Source organism: Leptodactylus fuscus, chromosome 1 (genome assembly GCF_031893055.1).
Source record: "Leptodactylus fuscus isolate aLepFus1 chromosome 1, aLepFus1.hap2, whole genome shotgun sequence".
NCBI lineage: Eukaryota > Metazoa > Chordata > Amphibia > Anura > Leptodactylidae > Leptodactylus > Leptodactylus fuscus.
This window is the reverse complement of record NC_134265.1, coordinates 330,767,715-330,784,332: the sequence shown is the minus strand read 5'-3', so window position 1 is coordinate 330,784,332 and position 16,618 is coordinate 330,767,715. Positions and strand designations below refer to the sequence as shown.

The following is a 16,618-nucleotide window of genomic DNA, read 5'->3' as shown; positions in this document are numbered from 1 at the left end:
CAACCCCACTCGCTTTGGCCAGGCCTTTGACCACCCTTTGTATTTCCACAAAATATAACACCCCTTTAGTGTCCCTGACATAGTATCATTCCCCCTTATAGCCCACACAGTATAATACTCCCCTTATTGTCAACTCTACATGTTGACAATGTTCCACATTATAATGCGCCATTATTATAGCCCCTCTTGTTGTGGCCTCCATTCTGTAATGTCCTTCTCCATGTGTCCTCCACATTATAATGTCCCCCTCCATGTTGCTCCTGTAGTATAATGTACCTCTCCATGTTACCCACACAATATATTGTTCCATTATTGTGGCCCTCACAATATAAAGTCTCCTCATTGTAGCCTCCATTGTATAATATCCCCATCATTAAGGTCCCAACAGAATAACGTCCCTCTCCATGTTTCCCTCACCTTACAATTCCCCATTATTGTGGCCTTCACAGTATAATGCCCCATTATTGTGGCCCTCACAGTATAATGCCCCATTATTGTGGCCCTCACAGTATAATGCCCCATTATTGTTGCCCTCACAGTATAATGCCCCATTATTGTGGCCCTCACAGTATAATGCCCCATTATTGTGGCCCTCAGTCTCATAACCCCCTCATTGTGGCCTCTATAATGTAATGCCCCTCTCCATGTGGCCCTCACCATTACAATTCCCCATTATTGTGGCCCTCACAGTATCATAACCCCCTCATTGTGGCCTCCATACTGTAATGTCCCTCTCCATGTGGCCCCCACATTATAATTTCCCACTCTTTGTGGCTCCAGCAGTATAATGTCCCCTTCACTTTATTATGACCCCCTCTCCTTCTGGTGCCCACAAAAAAAAAATGCATGAAAAAAAAAAAAAAAAAAATACTCGCCTCACCCCGTTGCCTCGCAGTCCTTCGCGGTCTCTGCTGTCAGCGGCTTTAGGGAGCACCAGGTATAATGGAGTGCTGTCACTTCATTGCTGCTGCCTGCTTCCCAGGGACGGGGGCTTGGACGGTGATACAGGATACAAATGAGTTGAAGCCAGGACATACCTCCCGCTGTCCAGGACAAAGGGACAGCATCTGAAATCTGGGACGGTTGGGAGGTGCACGTGCAATGGCATGTTGTCTGCAGAGCCTGTGGTTGCATTGGATGTTCAAGTCAGTAATATACACCAAAATACAGACTTAGGCCGGGCTTTACTGGTAGAGGCCTCCAGGTAGGAAAAACTGCTAAACTTTTTGGATAAAATAATACAGATTCTTCTATTCTTAGTTATCCAAACAGTATAATGTGCTGTATGTGTATTTTTGCAGCATGCCTCTGTATATAAAGCATGTGATACCCTGACGGAGGCCAAAAGGACATCAAACTCATCACAAATTCTGAAATATATATTCAAAGTATAAACTTGGCTTCAAAAATTTTAGTCATTTTTTGGTGACCTATTACCTTTAGCGTGATGTGAACTAGACATAAATGGTTAAAAAAAAAAATTTCTCTTGTCAACTCTTGGACTTGAGCCTGATACCTGATCTTCATATGGCCAACAGTTTAAAAGCCACTGGGTAGATTACCTTTCCAGTGCAAATATTGACAGGTGTGTATACAGGAGGATAATGGTCCTTCAGTTGTAGCGACCTAGAAGGTTATGAGTCAGGGGTAGGGCCTGCGAGGATGTAAACTGATGCTGTATATACCATGTAAACTGATGCTGTATATACCACACTCCCTGGCTTGCCATATGGATTCCTGTAGATCATGTATACGTATTTCGCGGGTTGGACTGCATATCTACAGGTCAATATTTAAAGGGGCTTTCCAGGTATCTCTGGGATCCCCACCATTACTAACAGAAAGGAAGCAAAGTACTATTTTGAACATTTTGCTCCTTCAGTTCCTACCCAGCCTTGCTGGTTGCTGTGATTGTCCAAATCTGTTCGGCTATTCCAAAGATATAAGCCCTGTTAGTATAGATGCAAATTGGAGTCTACTAGCCAAGTGGGCGGTAACACTGTGGTTTCTCTGGGGGTGAGTACGGTGTCATGTAGTGTATTTTGCATCAACAACTAAAAGGGCTTATACCTTTTGAATGGCTGAACAGATTTTGCGAAACAAAACACTGAAACGTTCATAGGGACAGTGTATGTCATTAAGCTTTGCAGACCTTATGACAGGTCCTTTTTAAAACAGTAAAAAGGTCTGTTTTTTTGTTGTTGTTTTTTTTTTCATCAACAGCGCCCCTTTCATCCTTGGGCTGTGTCTGGTAGTGCAACAATTGTGTCCTCCAAAATGTTTTTGTATTTTTTTTTTTCATTCTCTACAATGGCAGCTCATATACAAGTATTAGGGGTCTGTATAGTCGTCGTAGAATACAGGGTGTCTACATATTAGCAGCTCTCTGGTTTGTCATGACTGTGATTGGTCAAAGCTCTAACTAAATAGGTTTACAAGCTCCACCCTGTAGACTCAATAGACACACCCCTTTGACCCTTTCAGAGCCACACCCATAATACTATACAAAGCTTTACGTGTGAATGTAAGAGCTGACAATCTAGTTGTAGCAGTAACGCAAACGTGTGTTGTACATGCCCTATACACGGTGAATGGCAAAAACTAGTCCTTGCGACCCACGCAGGTCTGGCCTACATTGATATACATTTTATTTATGTCTAATACTGTATGGGACAGGATTTTTTTGTACAGTGGGGGGTTAATGGATGACATATCACATGCCTTATTGTGCCTATACAGCAAATATGTCCTACACATCACTGATGGCAGAAAACCATCGATGTGTGAACAGAACCCTACAGAGTTTTTATACATGAAATATGCAATAGCTGACTTTGAAGCCCATCGCCTATCAATGATTCAACATTTTTGTTTCTCTCCAGTCTGCAGCCCATTTGCCGGAAATACCTCAGGACACCGTACATGAATGTAAGGAAAGGCTGGAGCAGAGTCCCTGTAAGGAGCTTTTTAAAGACTGCACTAGGTAGGTGGGGCGGACATAGAAATATTATTATAGATTTTTGGTTATTTCGTTTTTTCTGTTTGTGTATGGGAAAAAAAAACCTGCTTCATCCAAGGTAACGTAACTTACCCTTTAGTATATTCAATTTGAAGCCTTTGACAGATCTGGTTTAACCTGCGGCTACTTGCATTAAACATGTAATGACAATGTCTTGTACGTTTTGATGTGTACAGTCTAGAGATTTACTATTATAGGAGAAATAAATCATCGTGTATGACGTCACTACCTGTCAAGGAATGAGATTTGTAGACAAGATATGTCACTCTCCCACCCAACATGTGCTCCTGAGGTCTGTTTTTCCGAAACAGCAGATGTGAAAATATTTGGCTACGTTGACACATCTGGAAATGACCTAAGACCTATACAGTGCTGATCCATCCGTGTACATGATGATGATGATGATGATGAGGCAGTTTACTTCTTTGACTACAAAATGAAGCTTTACAAACCTAAACTCCGCTCTGGATTGTTTCCTTTTTTGTAGTGTGTGTCCTACCTGTTCTTGTTCCTGCAGAGTATGTGCTGCCCCATTTTCCATCTTGTTCTTGCAGAATGAGTGCTGCCTCCTTGTATTCCTTCAAAGTGTTTGCTTCTGCTGGCCTCTCCAGATCCTGCTACCCCATCTTATTCCTGCAGAATGAGTGCTGCCTCCTCTTGTCCCTGCAGAATGAGTGCTGCCTCCTCTTGTTCCTGTAGAACAGTGGTTCTCAACCTTTCTAATGCCGTGACCCCGCAATACAGTTCCTCATGTTGTGGTGACCCCATTCAGTTTGGAACACGCGTCCATAACGGCGTGCGTTCCAGCTGAATAGCACTGCTGCAGGCAGTAGCGCGGCTTCTCAGTGGCTAAAGCCATCAGAAATATGTATTTTCTGATGGCTGTAGGCATACCTTGCAACTTTTGAAGATTAGAAAGAGGGAGAAAATATGCGGCGTGACGAATTTGGCTCCGCCCACTTTTATGTTGACTCCGCCCATTCTCATTCAATTTTCATGTGCTCCCACACAGTATAATCCCCCTACAGTCACCCGCACATTATATGTCCCCCCTCCATCTCTGCCCCCAGTTTCATGTCCCCCCATCTCTTCCCCAGTTTCATGTCCCCCCATCTCTGCCTCCAGTGTCAAACCGTACCCCCACATCTCTGCCCACAGTTTCATGTTTCCCCTCCATCTCTTCCCCCAGTTTCATGTTCCCATCTGTTCCCCAGTTTCATGTTCCCATCTGTTCCCCAGTTTCATGTTCCCCCATCTCTTCCCCAGTTTCATGTCCCCCCATCTCTGCCCCCAGTTTCATGTCCCCCATCTCTTCCCCAGTTTCATGTCCCCCCATCTCTGCCTCCAGTGTCAAGCCGTACCCCCACATCTCTGCCCACAGTTTCATGTTTCCCCTCCATCTCTTCCCCCAGTTTCATGTTCCCATCTGTTCCCCAGTTTCATGTTCCCCCATCTCTTCCCCAGTTTCATGTTCCCCCATCTCTTCCCCAGTTTCATGTCCCCATCTGTTCCCCAGTTTCATGTTCCCACATCTCTGCCCCCAGTGTCATGCCGTCGTCCCCCCCTTCATCTGCCCACAGTTTCATGTCCCTCCATCTCTGCCCCCAGTGTCATGCCGTCCCCCCCCTTCATCTGCCCACAGTTTCATGTCCCTCCATCTCTGCCCCCAGTGTCATGCCGTCCCCCCCCCCTTCATCTGCCCACAGTTTCATGTCCCTCCATCTCTGCCCCCAGTGTCATACTGTCCCCCCCCCCTTCATCTGCCCACAGTTTCATGTCCCTCCATCTCTGCCCCCAGTGTCATACTGTCCCCCCCCCCTTCATCTGCCCACAGTTTCATGTCCCTCCATCTCTGCCCCCAGTGTCATACCGTCCCCCATTCATCTGCCCCTTCATTATGTTCCACCTTAATGTTTAAAACAAAAAAAGTCTGGCTCACTCATATAGTTGTAGCTGCGATGTGACGTCATCACATCGCAGCTACACATACAGAAGTCGCAGCACAGCATTAAAGCAGGAGCTGGCTGTGACAGCTCCTGCTTTAATCGCCTGTGTTTTCAACTCATCGGCGTCCTCCGGGCGCCGATCAGTTGAAACCGGGACATACCTCCCACCGACCGGGACGGTTGGGAGGTATGTGGCGACCCCTGTGTTTTGGTCGTTCGACCCCCACCTGGGTCGCGACCCACAGGTTGAGAACCGCTGCTGTAGAATGATTGCTGCCGCCTCTTGTCCCTGCAGAATGAGTCCTGCCTCCTTTTGTCCCTGCAGTGTGTGTGTTGCCTCCTCTTATTCCTGAAGAGTGTCTGCTTTTGCTGCCCTCTCCTGAAGAGTTCCTACTGCTGCATCTTATTCATGCAAAGTGTGTGCTACTTCCTTTTGTTCCTGCAGAGTGCCTGCCGCCCTCTTCCAATCCTGCAGAGTGCCTGCGTCCCCCTCCCATCCATACTGAGTGCCTGCCTCCCCCTCCCATTCCTGCAGAGTGCCTGCCACCCTCTTCCAATCCTGCAGAGTGCCTGCCTCCCCCTCCCGTTCTTGCAGAGTGCCTGCCTCCCCCTCCCATTCCTGCAGAGTGCCTGCCACCCTCTTCCAATCCTGCAGAGTGCCTGCCTCCCCCTCCCGTTCTTGCAGAGTGCCTGCCTCCCCCTCCCGTTCTTGCAGAGTGCCTGCCTCCCCCTCCCATCCCTACAGAGTGCCTGCCTCCCCCTCCCGTTCCTGCAGAGTGCCTGCCTGCCTCCCCCTCCCCTCCCTGCAGAGTGCCTGCCGCCACCTCCCGTACTGCCCTCTCCTTTTCCTACATAATATCTGATCCTGCTCCTGTACAGTTTATTGGTGTTCGTGTTTCTGCCTTAGTCCTTCTGCTGTGTGTGTAGCAGCCCCTACAAGGTTTCATACCACTATAAAGATTTTCCATATATGTTGAATTTTGACAATCCTGGCCTCTTGTATCCTCAGTCACTCCGGATTCTGTATGTACTCGTATAGCAGTATGTTCCTATTTCTCATACAGACAGTATTTGTGGATTTTGGTTCCTGGGATGTTTTTTCTTTGAGATAAATGGTGACTTTTCGTACTTGAACAATATATTTTTTATTTATTTATTTTTTTAAATTTTTAGCTCCTCTGGGGAAGCCGTTTGGGTTGTTTTTCTTTAGTCTTTCCATGTGTTTTTGTTTATTTCCTTGAATCTGATCAGACCACTCCTCTCTTTCCATGACGTGATAGAATCTTCTACATTCCAGAAATACATCCATTAAGGATGGGTTTCCATGTCACTTTATAGCTGCGCCTCCCTCTCATGTGTCAGGGATTATTTTAGTGAAATCTGACAACCCCCTTTTATGAGCCCCAGGACAGTGTTGTTTGTTACCACTTCTCGGGGTGGGTCATACATGTTAAGTAGGGGGCAGCGACGAGCTGATGTAATGTATGACTGAGTGTCAAGTGAAGGGTTTACCATTTAGCGTTTTAGTTTTTACTTCCTACCTTCCAAAAGACAGAACTTTTATTTTATTCTTCAGTTTACATGTCATACGAGGGCTTGTTCTTTGTGGGACAATTGTAATTTCTAGTGGCGTCATTTTAAGGGGGATTCCAGGATCTGAAGTAAATTGATACTGATGACCTATCCACAGGATAGTCCATCAGTATCAAATGGTCAGGGTCCTACACCCAGACCCTATCCCGATCATCTGTTTCGTCCATCGGATGCCATATATTAGGTATACAGCTGGAAGCGAATGGGAGCGGCGCTGCATTGCCAGGCACCACCGTTACACTGTATGGACTGGAAGATGTATACAGTGTACAGAGCTCCATACACTGTAGTGGTGGCACCTAGATCTGCAGCCCCACTCCTATTCATTTGAATGGGACGGGATCTGGGTGTCTGCTGTGACTGGTCTGATACCAATGATCATCAATATCAATAGCTAGATCCTGGACAACACCTTTAATCCTATTAATATTATAAATGTGAAAGTTTGTGGGTTTGTGAGTTTGGATGTTCGGATGTTTGTTCCTCAATCACGCAAAACCCGCTCGACCGATTTGGCTGAAAGTTTCTACAAACATAGTTAATACACCCGATTGCGCAATAGGCTACTTTTCGTCACAATAGCGCACATGCGTTTGTGCCAGGACCCCCACAAACCCCAAAATCACACCACCATCTCTGCAATCTCACACACTTTGGACCATAGCAAGCCACAAAATTCATATTGCCCTCTACAACCTCGCCCCTAACCCCACACAATCACATATACATAGACTTTACCACTTTGCCCCTCACCTTAACGATACTCCAGGAGGCGCTCTATAACGCTCCGGAGCAGCCATGTTTGCCGACCCCCACCGCTCTGACAATCCGCGACACCGCCCACCCATGTCAATACCCCTAGGAGGTCTAATAAATGCAAAAAAAAAAGTTTAAAAAAAAGTAAAAAAAATATAAAAACAAATAAAAAGGATTAAAAATTCAAATCACCCCCCTTTCCCTAGAACACATATAAAAGTAGTTAAAAACTGTGAAACACATACATGTTAGGTATCCCCGCGTCCGAAATTGCCCGCTCTACAAAGCTATACAAATATTTTTCCTGTTCGGTAAACGCCGTAGCGGGAAAAATAGTCAAAAGTGCCAAACCGCCGTTTTTTCACGGTTTTGATTCTGATAAACATTTGAATAAAAAGTGATCAAAGCAATAACATTTCCCAAAAATGGTAGAACTACAAAGTAAACCCGGTTCCGCAAAAAAAGACGCCCTATGCATCCCCGTACACGGACGTATAAAAAAGTTACGGCTGTCGGAATATGGCGACTTTTCAAAAAAAATTTTTTTTAACATAGTTTTGGATTTTTTTAAGGGGTCAAAATGTAAATAAAACCATATAAATTTCGTATCCCCAGAATCGTAACGAAACACAGAATACAGGGGACAGGGCATTGTGGCTGCACAGTGAACGCCGTAAAACCAAAGCCCGTAAGAAAGTCGCAGAAATGCATTTTTTCTTCAAATCCACCCCATTCTAAATTTTCCCCCTGCTTCCCAGTACATTATATAGAATAAATAATGGTGGCATCATGAAGAAAAATTTGTCCCAGAAAAATTAAGACCTCATATGGCTCTGGGAGCGGAGAAATAAAAAAGTTATGGGGTTTAGAAGGAGGGGAGTCGAAAATGAAAAACCAAAATCACAAAAAATGCCATCGGCGGGAAAGGGTTAACTTCAAATACCTCTGTCCCAAAGTCACTATGTAAAGTTTCTCACAACACCGTATAGCAGCTCTAACACAAATTAACTTCAACACAAAAGTCTCACGTATTCTCTGAATTACAGCAAAAACAAGATACAAACTTACATTTCATATCCCATACCTTATACACAGTACGAAAACCTTACCCGCGCCTGTATATACCCACTGCTACAATCACCGCAGACGAAGTCGCGGGTACCAGCTAGTATTCTACATAAGCCTTCTCATAAAGCTATATGGACAGAAAAAAAAAAAAGTTGTGGCATGGGTGAAAAATGGAAAAAAAAATCTATATAAATTTTATGATCTAAAATTCCAAATGGGCTTTGTCCTGGGCACTGTAGTGTATGACACTGTAGTGTATGGCGGTGTGTATGTATACATGTATACAGTCTGGTTGTCCCCAGGAGCAGTTTAGCCTTCGCCTGTGACCTTGTTATCAGGAATGTGGAGCGGTCCCGGTTACACGTGTTCGCCTGTGTGAGTGGAATGCGTGTCCTTTCGCTGGTTGCAGTTACGTTTGCTGTTTTCCATTGGAGACCTTTTCTATGAATGACGATATTGATCCAGATTGTAGTGTATAGCTTCAGATATAAAGCCTGCTGCTTACATACATTGCTTAGGTCACCTACGTATTTGTGTTTGTCACATGCTTCTGGATACGTAGCTCCTGGGTGGTGAATATGGTACATGCATTTTGTGCTATTTTTGTTTTTTAGATTTTATACACTTATTTATTCTTACATTTTAAAGTTTGGAGTTTTCCCATGTTACTGTAACCCCCATTATGTCCTATAGGCACTGCAGCACTATCAATTGTACACAATTTGTAAGCAAGCTTGACAACACCTTAAAGGGGATGTCCAATTACAGAAAATAGATTCTATTGTTTGTATAATGGAAAGTTATAGAATTTTCCAATATACTTTCTGTATTAATTCCTCGCCATTTTCTAGATCTCTGCCTGCTGTCATTCATTCTGCTTACTCCCGGTGGATAAAAATCAGTCCATGGTCATGTGATATATGATTGATTGGTCATGTGATGTACACATATCATAAATCATCATTTGTATCATACTGTAATGATCTATTATTAAAACCTGCTCATTTTTACATAATAAAGTATTCGTATATGCGATTCCTGTCCGGAATAGTGCACAAATTAGGTAAATAAATGCTTGGAGGCACCTGGTGGTCACATGTGGTACTGCCGTTTACCCCCTATGTTTGTATATATTGTTCCCTTTATAGGTTTATGTAGAACATATCTTGTTTCCATGTACTATACATAAAATGCCATTACTACTTCATCTTTCTTCATTATAGAGTGGTTCACGATTATCTGAGTGGTGGACCGTTCGAGGATTTTCAGGAAAGCATGTATTTCTCCCGCTTCTTACAGTGGAAATGGCTGGAGAGGTAAGTGTCAGCTTGTTCATTTTAGCAGCCAGTCTTTGGTTCTCCATAATATGTCAAAGGTGGGTTTTGTTTTTTTGTGCATTTCTTCATTTTGGAGGAGATTTTCTGATTTGGCTTTAATCACAGTCCATGTCACTAGTTTTCTTGAAAACCAAACATTGATTTATAGAGAGCCACCTTGCAAAAGGTGGCGCTAGAGAAAATGTTCCTTTTTCCATCAAGATGAACTTGTGCAAATTCCTTCCCGTAAGCTATACAGATATATATTCTTCATCATTACTAGGATTTCGGACGCTTCATATGACTAGTTGACGGGTCCTTAATGAGGGCGGTAATATTTCCATGCCCCTATTATAAAGTGTCAGGAAAATGTTACGTTGCTATACGGTAATTAAGAGCGCTGGTGTCCGGCCTGTTATTCACAGACCTCGCATCAGTGGCTTCTATGGCGACGTCTTATGGCCCTAAAATGCCTCACAACTGCCATAAAATAAATGCAAGGAGCGAGTTTAGATAAGAGCTTGATCATAACTCGTAATTGCTCCACTTGGATACACCGTTCTGTAGGTTTTCATGGTGCTGGAAGGTGACGTGTTTGCTGAGTGGCTGCAAACATCAGGTTATGTGCTCATATAAAGAGCACTGGACCTTGGAACAAAGTAGTTACGTTATTGATTGGATATTGCTTTATAGTGTTTCGCTGGAAGCTGCGATGAAACGTACGGCTCTGCTTAGATACTATTTTCGGCTATGGCATTGGCGGTATTACGTGCCTGGTACAGAGCTGGACAGATGGGGCAGGGATTAAGTCACCAGGGGTCCACTATACAGAGAGTAACGTCATTGCAGTTCTGATACACTAGTCATATACGTTATTATATTAACTTTTGGTACTATTTTTTCTATCTATCTATCTATCTATCTATCTATCTCTCTATCTATCTCCTATCTATCTCTCTCTCTATCTCCTATCTATATCTATCTCTCTATCTCCTATCTATATCTATCTCTCTATCTCCTATCTATCTATCTATCTATCTATCTATCTCCTATCTATCTATCTCTCTCTATCCTATCTATATCTATCTCCTATCTATCTATCTATCTATCTATCTATCTATCTATCTATCTATCTATCTCTCTCTCTCTCTCTCTCTCTCTCTCTCTCTCTCTCTATCTCCTATCTATATCTATCTATCCATCCATCTATCTAATGGTTTTTTGCCTTTTTATTTTTTTTTTAATATATATAAAATTATGGTGAGACTGTATGTGTTCTTAAAGGGGTGTTGCAGGCCTTGGCCAAAAATAAAAACTTGCCTTGATACTTACTTGCAGAGTACTTGCCTTGATACTTACTTGCAGAGTACTTGCCTTGATACTTATTTGCAGAGTACTTGCCTTGATACTTACTTGCAGAGTACTTGCCTTGATACTTACTTGCAGAGTACTTGCCTTGATACTTATTTGCAGAGTACTTGCCTTGATACTTACTTGCAGAGTACTTGCCTTGATACTTACTTGCAGAGTACTTGCCTTGATACTTATTTGCAGAGTACTTGCCTTGATACTTACTTGCAGAGTACTTGCCTTGATACTTACTTGCAGAGTACTTGCCTTGATACTTATTTGCAGAGTACTTGCCTTGATACTTATTTGCAGAGTACTTGCCTTGATACTTACTTGCAGAGTACTTGCCTTGATACTTATTTGCAGAGTACTTGCCTTGATACTTACTTGCAGAGTACTTGCCTTGATACTTACTTGCAGAGTACTTGCCTTGATACTTATTTGCAGAGTACTTGCCTTGATACTTACTTGCAGAGTACTTGCCTTGATACTTATTTGCAGAGTACTTGCCTTGATACTTATTTGCAGAGTACTTGCCTTGATACTTACTTGCAGAGTACTTGCCTTGATACTTATTTGCAGAGTACTTGCCTTGATGGCTATTCTCTTAGTAAGATGAGAGAAATTCAAAAATGGTGACCTGGCGCCCGTCTGGTGGAAATAGTAGACTCCAGTCAGGAGCCTACCCAGCCAATTGCAGCTCTTACCCGGACACTGTCCCACACAGTGGGTGGTGATGCAAAATGGAAAGCATATATAGAAAAACCAGGAACTGACAGAGCGCTAATGGCAGCAAAATCCGAAATAAACTTGAAAATAAAAATAACGATGTGCAAGGTTAAGATGAATTGGTTCTGTTTTATTGTTCCAAGGACATGAACAACAGCTTAAAACGGCTACGCGTTTCGACACCGGTCGGGTGTCTTCTTAAGGCCAAGCAGGTGTCCAGCAATAGCCTTAGAACCTTTCTATAACCATAGAAAACCATAGAAAAGAGCAGTGGCAGCCATTTGTTTCCCATGCAAATCAAGCTTCTGCACCTCACTAAGAGAGTTGCTCATTTCCCAGAGAACCCCTTTAAAGGGATTCTCCTCTTTAATAAATGTGTACTGCTTAGGTTTATTGACAATAAGGTGATCACAAAGTGTCCCCCTGCTGAGATCCCAAGTGATCGGCTGTAACGTGTGCAGTAACCTGGAAGTCAATGTTCAGTTTTCCAGTACGGCCATCAAAGGAGACATTTAAAGGGGTTGCCCAGGATATACCGTTCTTTGCAAAGAGGCCAGGGACGTTGTAAAAAAAAAAACCCAAAAAACCTATACTTGCATGTCCTCGGTGCTCCAGGGGCTCCTACCACATTCCAGTCCTGCTGCTCCTGGGGTCTTCTTCGTCACTTAGCACCCCAGCACACGATACAGTGGCCCCTATGGCCTAAGGAAAGCACACGGGACATCACAGGTGGTCTATGTATGCGATGTCCTGGAATCTGTTCCTTAGGCGGACATCTAGTGTGACCCTAGCGTAATCAGGACTGATTCTTTGAGTGAAGTTCTGTAGGTTTCCTTTCTAGGTAGTAAGGATGTGCTAAGGCGTTTGTGTCTCATAGATTGTAAGCCCTCACAGGCAGGGCCCTGTACCCCACTGTGCCAGTCATTGTTAGTGTTATATCTACCTGTATATTCTGTGTATTGTATGTAACCCCCAAATGTAAAGCACCATGGAATTAATGGTGCTATATAAATAAATAATAATAATAATAATAATAATAAAAGTGTACGTCAGACACCTGAGCGCCCTCTGTTGGTCCTTCACACCATTGCATCCATCTCTGTTATCTCACTGACTTGAGTGGTTAAAACAAGCTGTAACTTGTAAAAACATTGTTTAATGCCAGTTCTACTACCGAGACATGAAAATGTGGCGTAAACCGGTCCCGGCAGCATGGTCGTCCTTAACCTTTACCCTAGTATAATATTTCCACCGCAGAATAGTAAGCGATGCACTTAAGGCTTTCCATATTGATGTATGTAAATAATCCCTGTGTTATCAGAACGTTCTGACATCATGATACACTGTGACGTACAGGTATCGGTAGCACGACCGCGCACCAAAGGCACAGATTTATTAGCATTAAACACTATTACTTTTACAAAGAGGTTCTGCAGCAGCGGGAATGTGTTACCTGCTGCGGAACCTCATATACTAAAGCAGCTGCAAAATGTCTTAAGGATGTGGGAAGCAATATGTCAGTCAATGATTGATTTAAAGAAGTTCTGTTATGTTACACAAGTGTCGGCACTCCGTTGTTTAGGTCCATGGGGGAACGGAGAAGCAGTCTGCTAAAACAGTGGCAACACACGGACCCCATTGACTATAACCTGCAATGGAGACTCCGACACAGATGTATGAACCCCGCCTTAGCTGTCACCTTGTTGTTTTTCAGGCATCCGGTCACAAAGAACACATTTCGGCATTACCGGGTTCTGGGGAAAGGTGGGTTTGGTGAGGTAAGTACACGTAGCTCTTTTGCACCATGGTGCGACTTATGTTTTTGTCATTGACCCATCGTGACTGGTGTTTCTACCTAGGTCTGTGCCTGTCAAGTACGAGCCACTGGGAAGATGTACGCTTGTAAAAAGCTGGAAAAGAAAAGGATTAAAAAGAGGAAAGGAGAATCCATGGCATTAAACGAAAAGCTGATATTAGAAAAAGTAAATAGTCGATTTGTAGTAAGTATCAGCTCTAATAATGCTCATCCTCTATGTGTTACTGGCATCTGCTTCATATTATAGCATATAGAAACAGGGTGACACTAGTGACAGCCAGGTTGATATGCTGGTTTAGTGACCCTAACCTATCTATCTGCAGGGCTGGGGTGATATGCTGGTTCTGGTGACACTAACCTATCTATCTGCAGGGCTGGGGTGATATGCTGGTTCTGGTGACCCTAACCTATCTATCTGCAGGGCTGGGGTGATATGCTGGGTCTGGTGACCCTAACCTATCTATCTGCAGGGCTGGGGTGATATGCTGGGTCTGGTGACACTAACCTATCTATCTGCAGGGCTGGGTTGATATGCTGGTTCTGGTGAGCCTAACCTATCTATCTGTAGGGCTGGGGTGATATGCTGGTTCTGCTGACAGACTCCCTTTAAATGCAGGTCTTTCACGCTTTAAGGGCAGGTCAGTTTGTGACTTTGTTGATCCTGCTACATTTCTACCACCCTATAGAAAAATGTCAACCGTATACATGACCAGTGTCTACTGGCTAGAGTGAAGGGTCAGTAGATCGATGGCTCGCTCTGCAGGGAGTGCAATGTCCTTCATGTGTTTCTGCTTTCATACGCTGGCTCCCATCTCCCCCCTACCCAGTGTAAGCACTCCGGACACCGCCTGCACACAGCATTCCACCTCCCAGGAAACGATCAATAGGCTGAGTGCTGTAGATTTGCCCGAGCTAAGTTAAATATTGATCAGACTTCCTTTGGCTAGGATGAAATCCTATTGGAAAAGAAAATTTCCTTCAATAATTGATGTTAATAGATAAGGTTAGCCATTATGTGCGGTAATGTATACTTTTATACTGATTTCTGCAAGTAAGAGGACACTTAAGGCAGTGCTCTGAGCACAATGAGCCATCTAATGCACAATAGTCCACCTTAAATCCACCTTAATACCTTCTGTCATGTGTCATAGAGAAGATGTCACAAGATTCTGCACCACTGAGATCACTAGAGCTGGAATGTTAGCTTTATATTTTGGGTTTAGGGTGGACCCCTTTGGATTAGGTAATCTGTAAAATGCAATGTGAAAGATAGAGAGAGCTCTGTGATATATAGGGTTATATGGTAGAAGAGAGAAGCTGAGCTCTGTGATATATAGGGTTATATAATAGAGGAGAGAAGCTGAGCTCTGTGATATATAGGGTTATATTATAGAGGAGAGAAGCTGAGCTCTGTGATATATAGGGTTATATTATAGAGGAGAGAAGCTGAGCTCTGTAATATATAGGGTTATATAATAGAGGGAGAGAAGCTGAGCTCTGTGATATATAGGGTTATATGATAGAGGAGAGAAGCTGAGCTCTGTGATATATAGGGTTATATTATAGAGGAGAGAAGCTGAGCTCTGTGATATATAGGGTTATATAATAGAGGAGAGAAGCTGAGCTCTGTGATATATAGGGTTACTTGATAGAGGAGAGAAGCTGAGCTCTGTGATATAAAGGGTTATATGATAGAGGAGAGAAGCTGAGCTCTGTGATATATAGGGTTATATAATAGAGGAGAGAAGCTGAGCTCTGTGATATATAGGGTTATATGATAGAGGAGAGAAGCTGAGCTTTGTGATATATAGGATTATATGATAGAGGAGAGAAGCTGAGCTCTGTGATATATAGGGTTATATAATAGAGGAGAGAAGCTGAGCTCTGTGATATATAGGGTTATATGATAGAGGAGAGAAGCTGAGCTCTGTGATATATAAGGTTATATAATAGAGGAGAGAAGCTGAGCTCTGTGATATATAGGGTTATATGATAGAGGAGAGAAGCTGAGCTCTGTGATATATAGGGTTATATGATAGAGGAGAGAAGCTGAGCTCTGTGATATATAGGGTTATATGATAGAGGAGAGAAGCTGAGCTTTGTGATATATAGGATTATATGATAGAGGAGAGAAGCTGAGCTCTGTGATATATAGGGTTATATAATAGAGGAGAGAAGCTGAGCTCTGTGATATATAGGGTTATATGATAGAGGAGAGAAGCTGAGCTCTGTGATATAAAGGGTTACAGTCCTATGAAAAAGTTTGGGCACCCCTATTAATCTTAATCATTTTTAGTTCTAAATATTTTGGTGTTTGCAACAGCCATTTCAGTTTGATATATCTAATAACTGATGGACACAGTAATATTTCAGGATTGAAATGAGGTTTATTGTACTAACAGAAAATGCGCAATATGCATTAAACCAAAATTTGACCGGTGCAAAAGTATGGGCACCCTTATCATTTTATTGATTTGAATACTCCTAACTACTTTTTACTGACTTACTGAAGCACAAAATTGGTTTTGTAACCTCAGTGAGCTTTGAACTTCATAGCCAGGTGTATCCAATCATGAGAAAAGGTATTTAAGGTGGCCAATTGCAAGTTGTTCTACTATTTGAATCTCCTCTGAAGAGTGGCATCATGGGCTACTCAAAACAACTCTCAAATGATCTGAAAACAAAGATTGTTCAACATAGTTGTTCAGGGGAAGGATACAAAAAGCTGTCTCAGAGATTTAACCTGTCAGTTTCCACTGTGAGGAACATAGTAAGGAAATGGAAGACCACAGGGACAGTTCTTGTTAAGCCCAGAAGTGGCAGGCCAAGAAAAATATCAGAAAGGCAGAGAAGAAGAATGGTGAGAACAGTCAAGGACAATCCACAGACCACCTCCAAAGAGCTGCAGCATCATCTTGCTGCAGATGGTGTCACTGTGCATCGGTCAACTATACAGCGCACTTTGCACAAATAGAAGCTGTATGGGAGAGTGATGAGAAAGAAGCCGTTTCTGCACGTACGCCAC

At 43.1% G+C, this 16,618-nt stretch overlaps 1 protein-coding gene across 1 annotated transcript in view; it reads left to right on the top strand.

The window, feature by feature from the left end:
- The window catches only part of GRK4 (G protein-coupled receptor kinase 4), a 165,345-nt gene that overhangs the window by 134,419 nt on the left and 14,308 nt on the right, over positions 1-16,618 (top strand). Inside the window, exons 5-8 of the mRNA XM_075261099.1 lie at positions 2,883-2,983; positions 9,606-9,698; positions 13,492-13,555; positions 13,637-13,777. Of these exons, the coding sequence (XP_075117200.1) occupies positions 2,883-2,983; positions 9,606-9,698; positions 13,492-13,555; positions 13,637-13,777 (399 nt within the window). The remainder of the gene's footprint in view (positions 1-2,882; positions 2,984-9,605; positions 9,699-13,491; positions 13,556-13,636; positions 13,778-16,618) is intronic.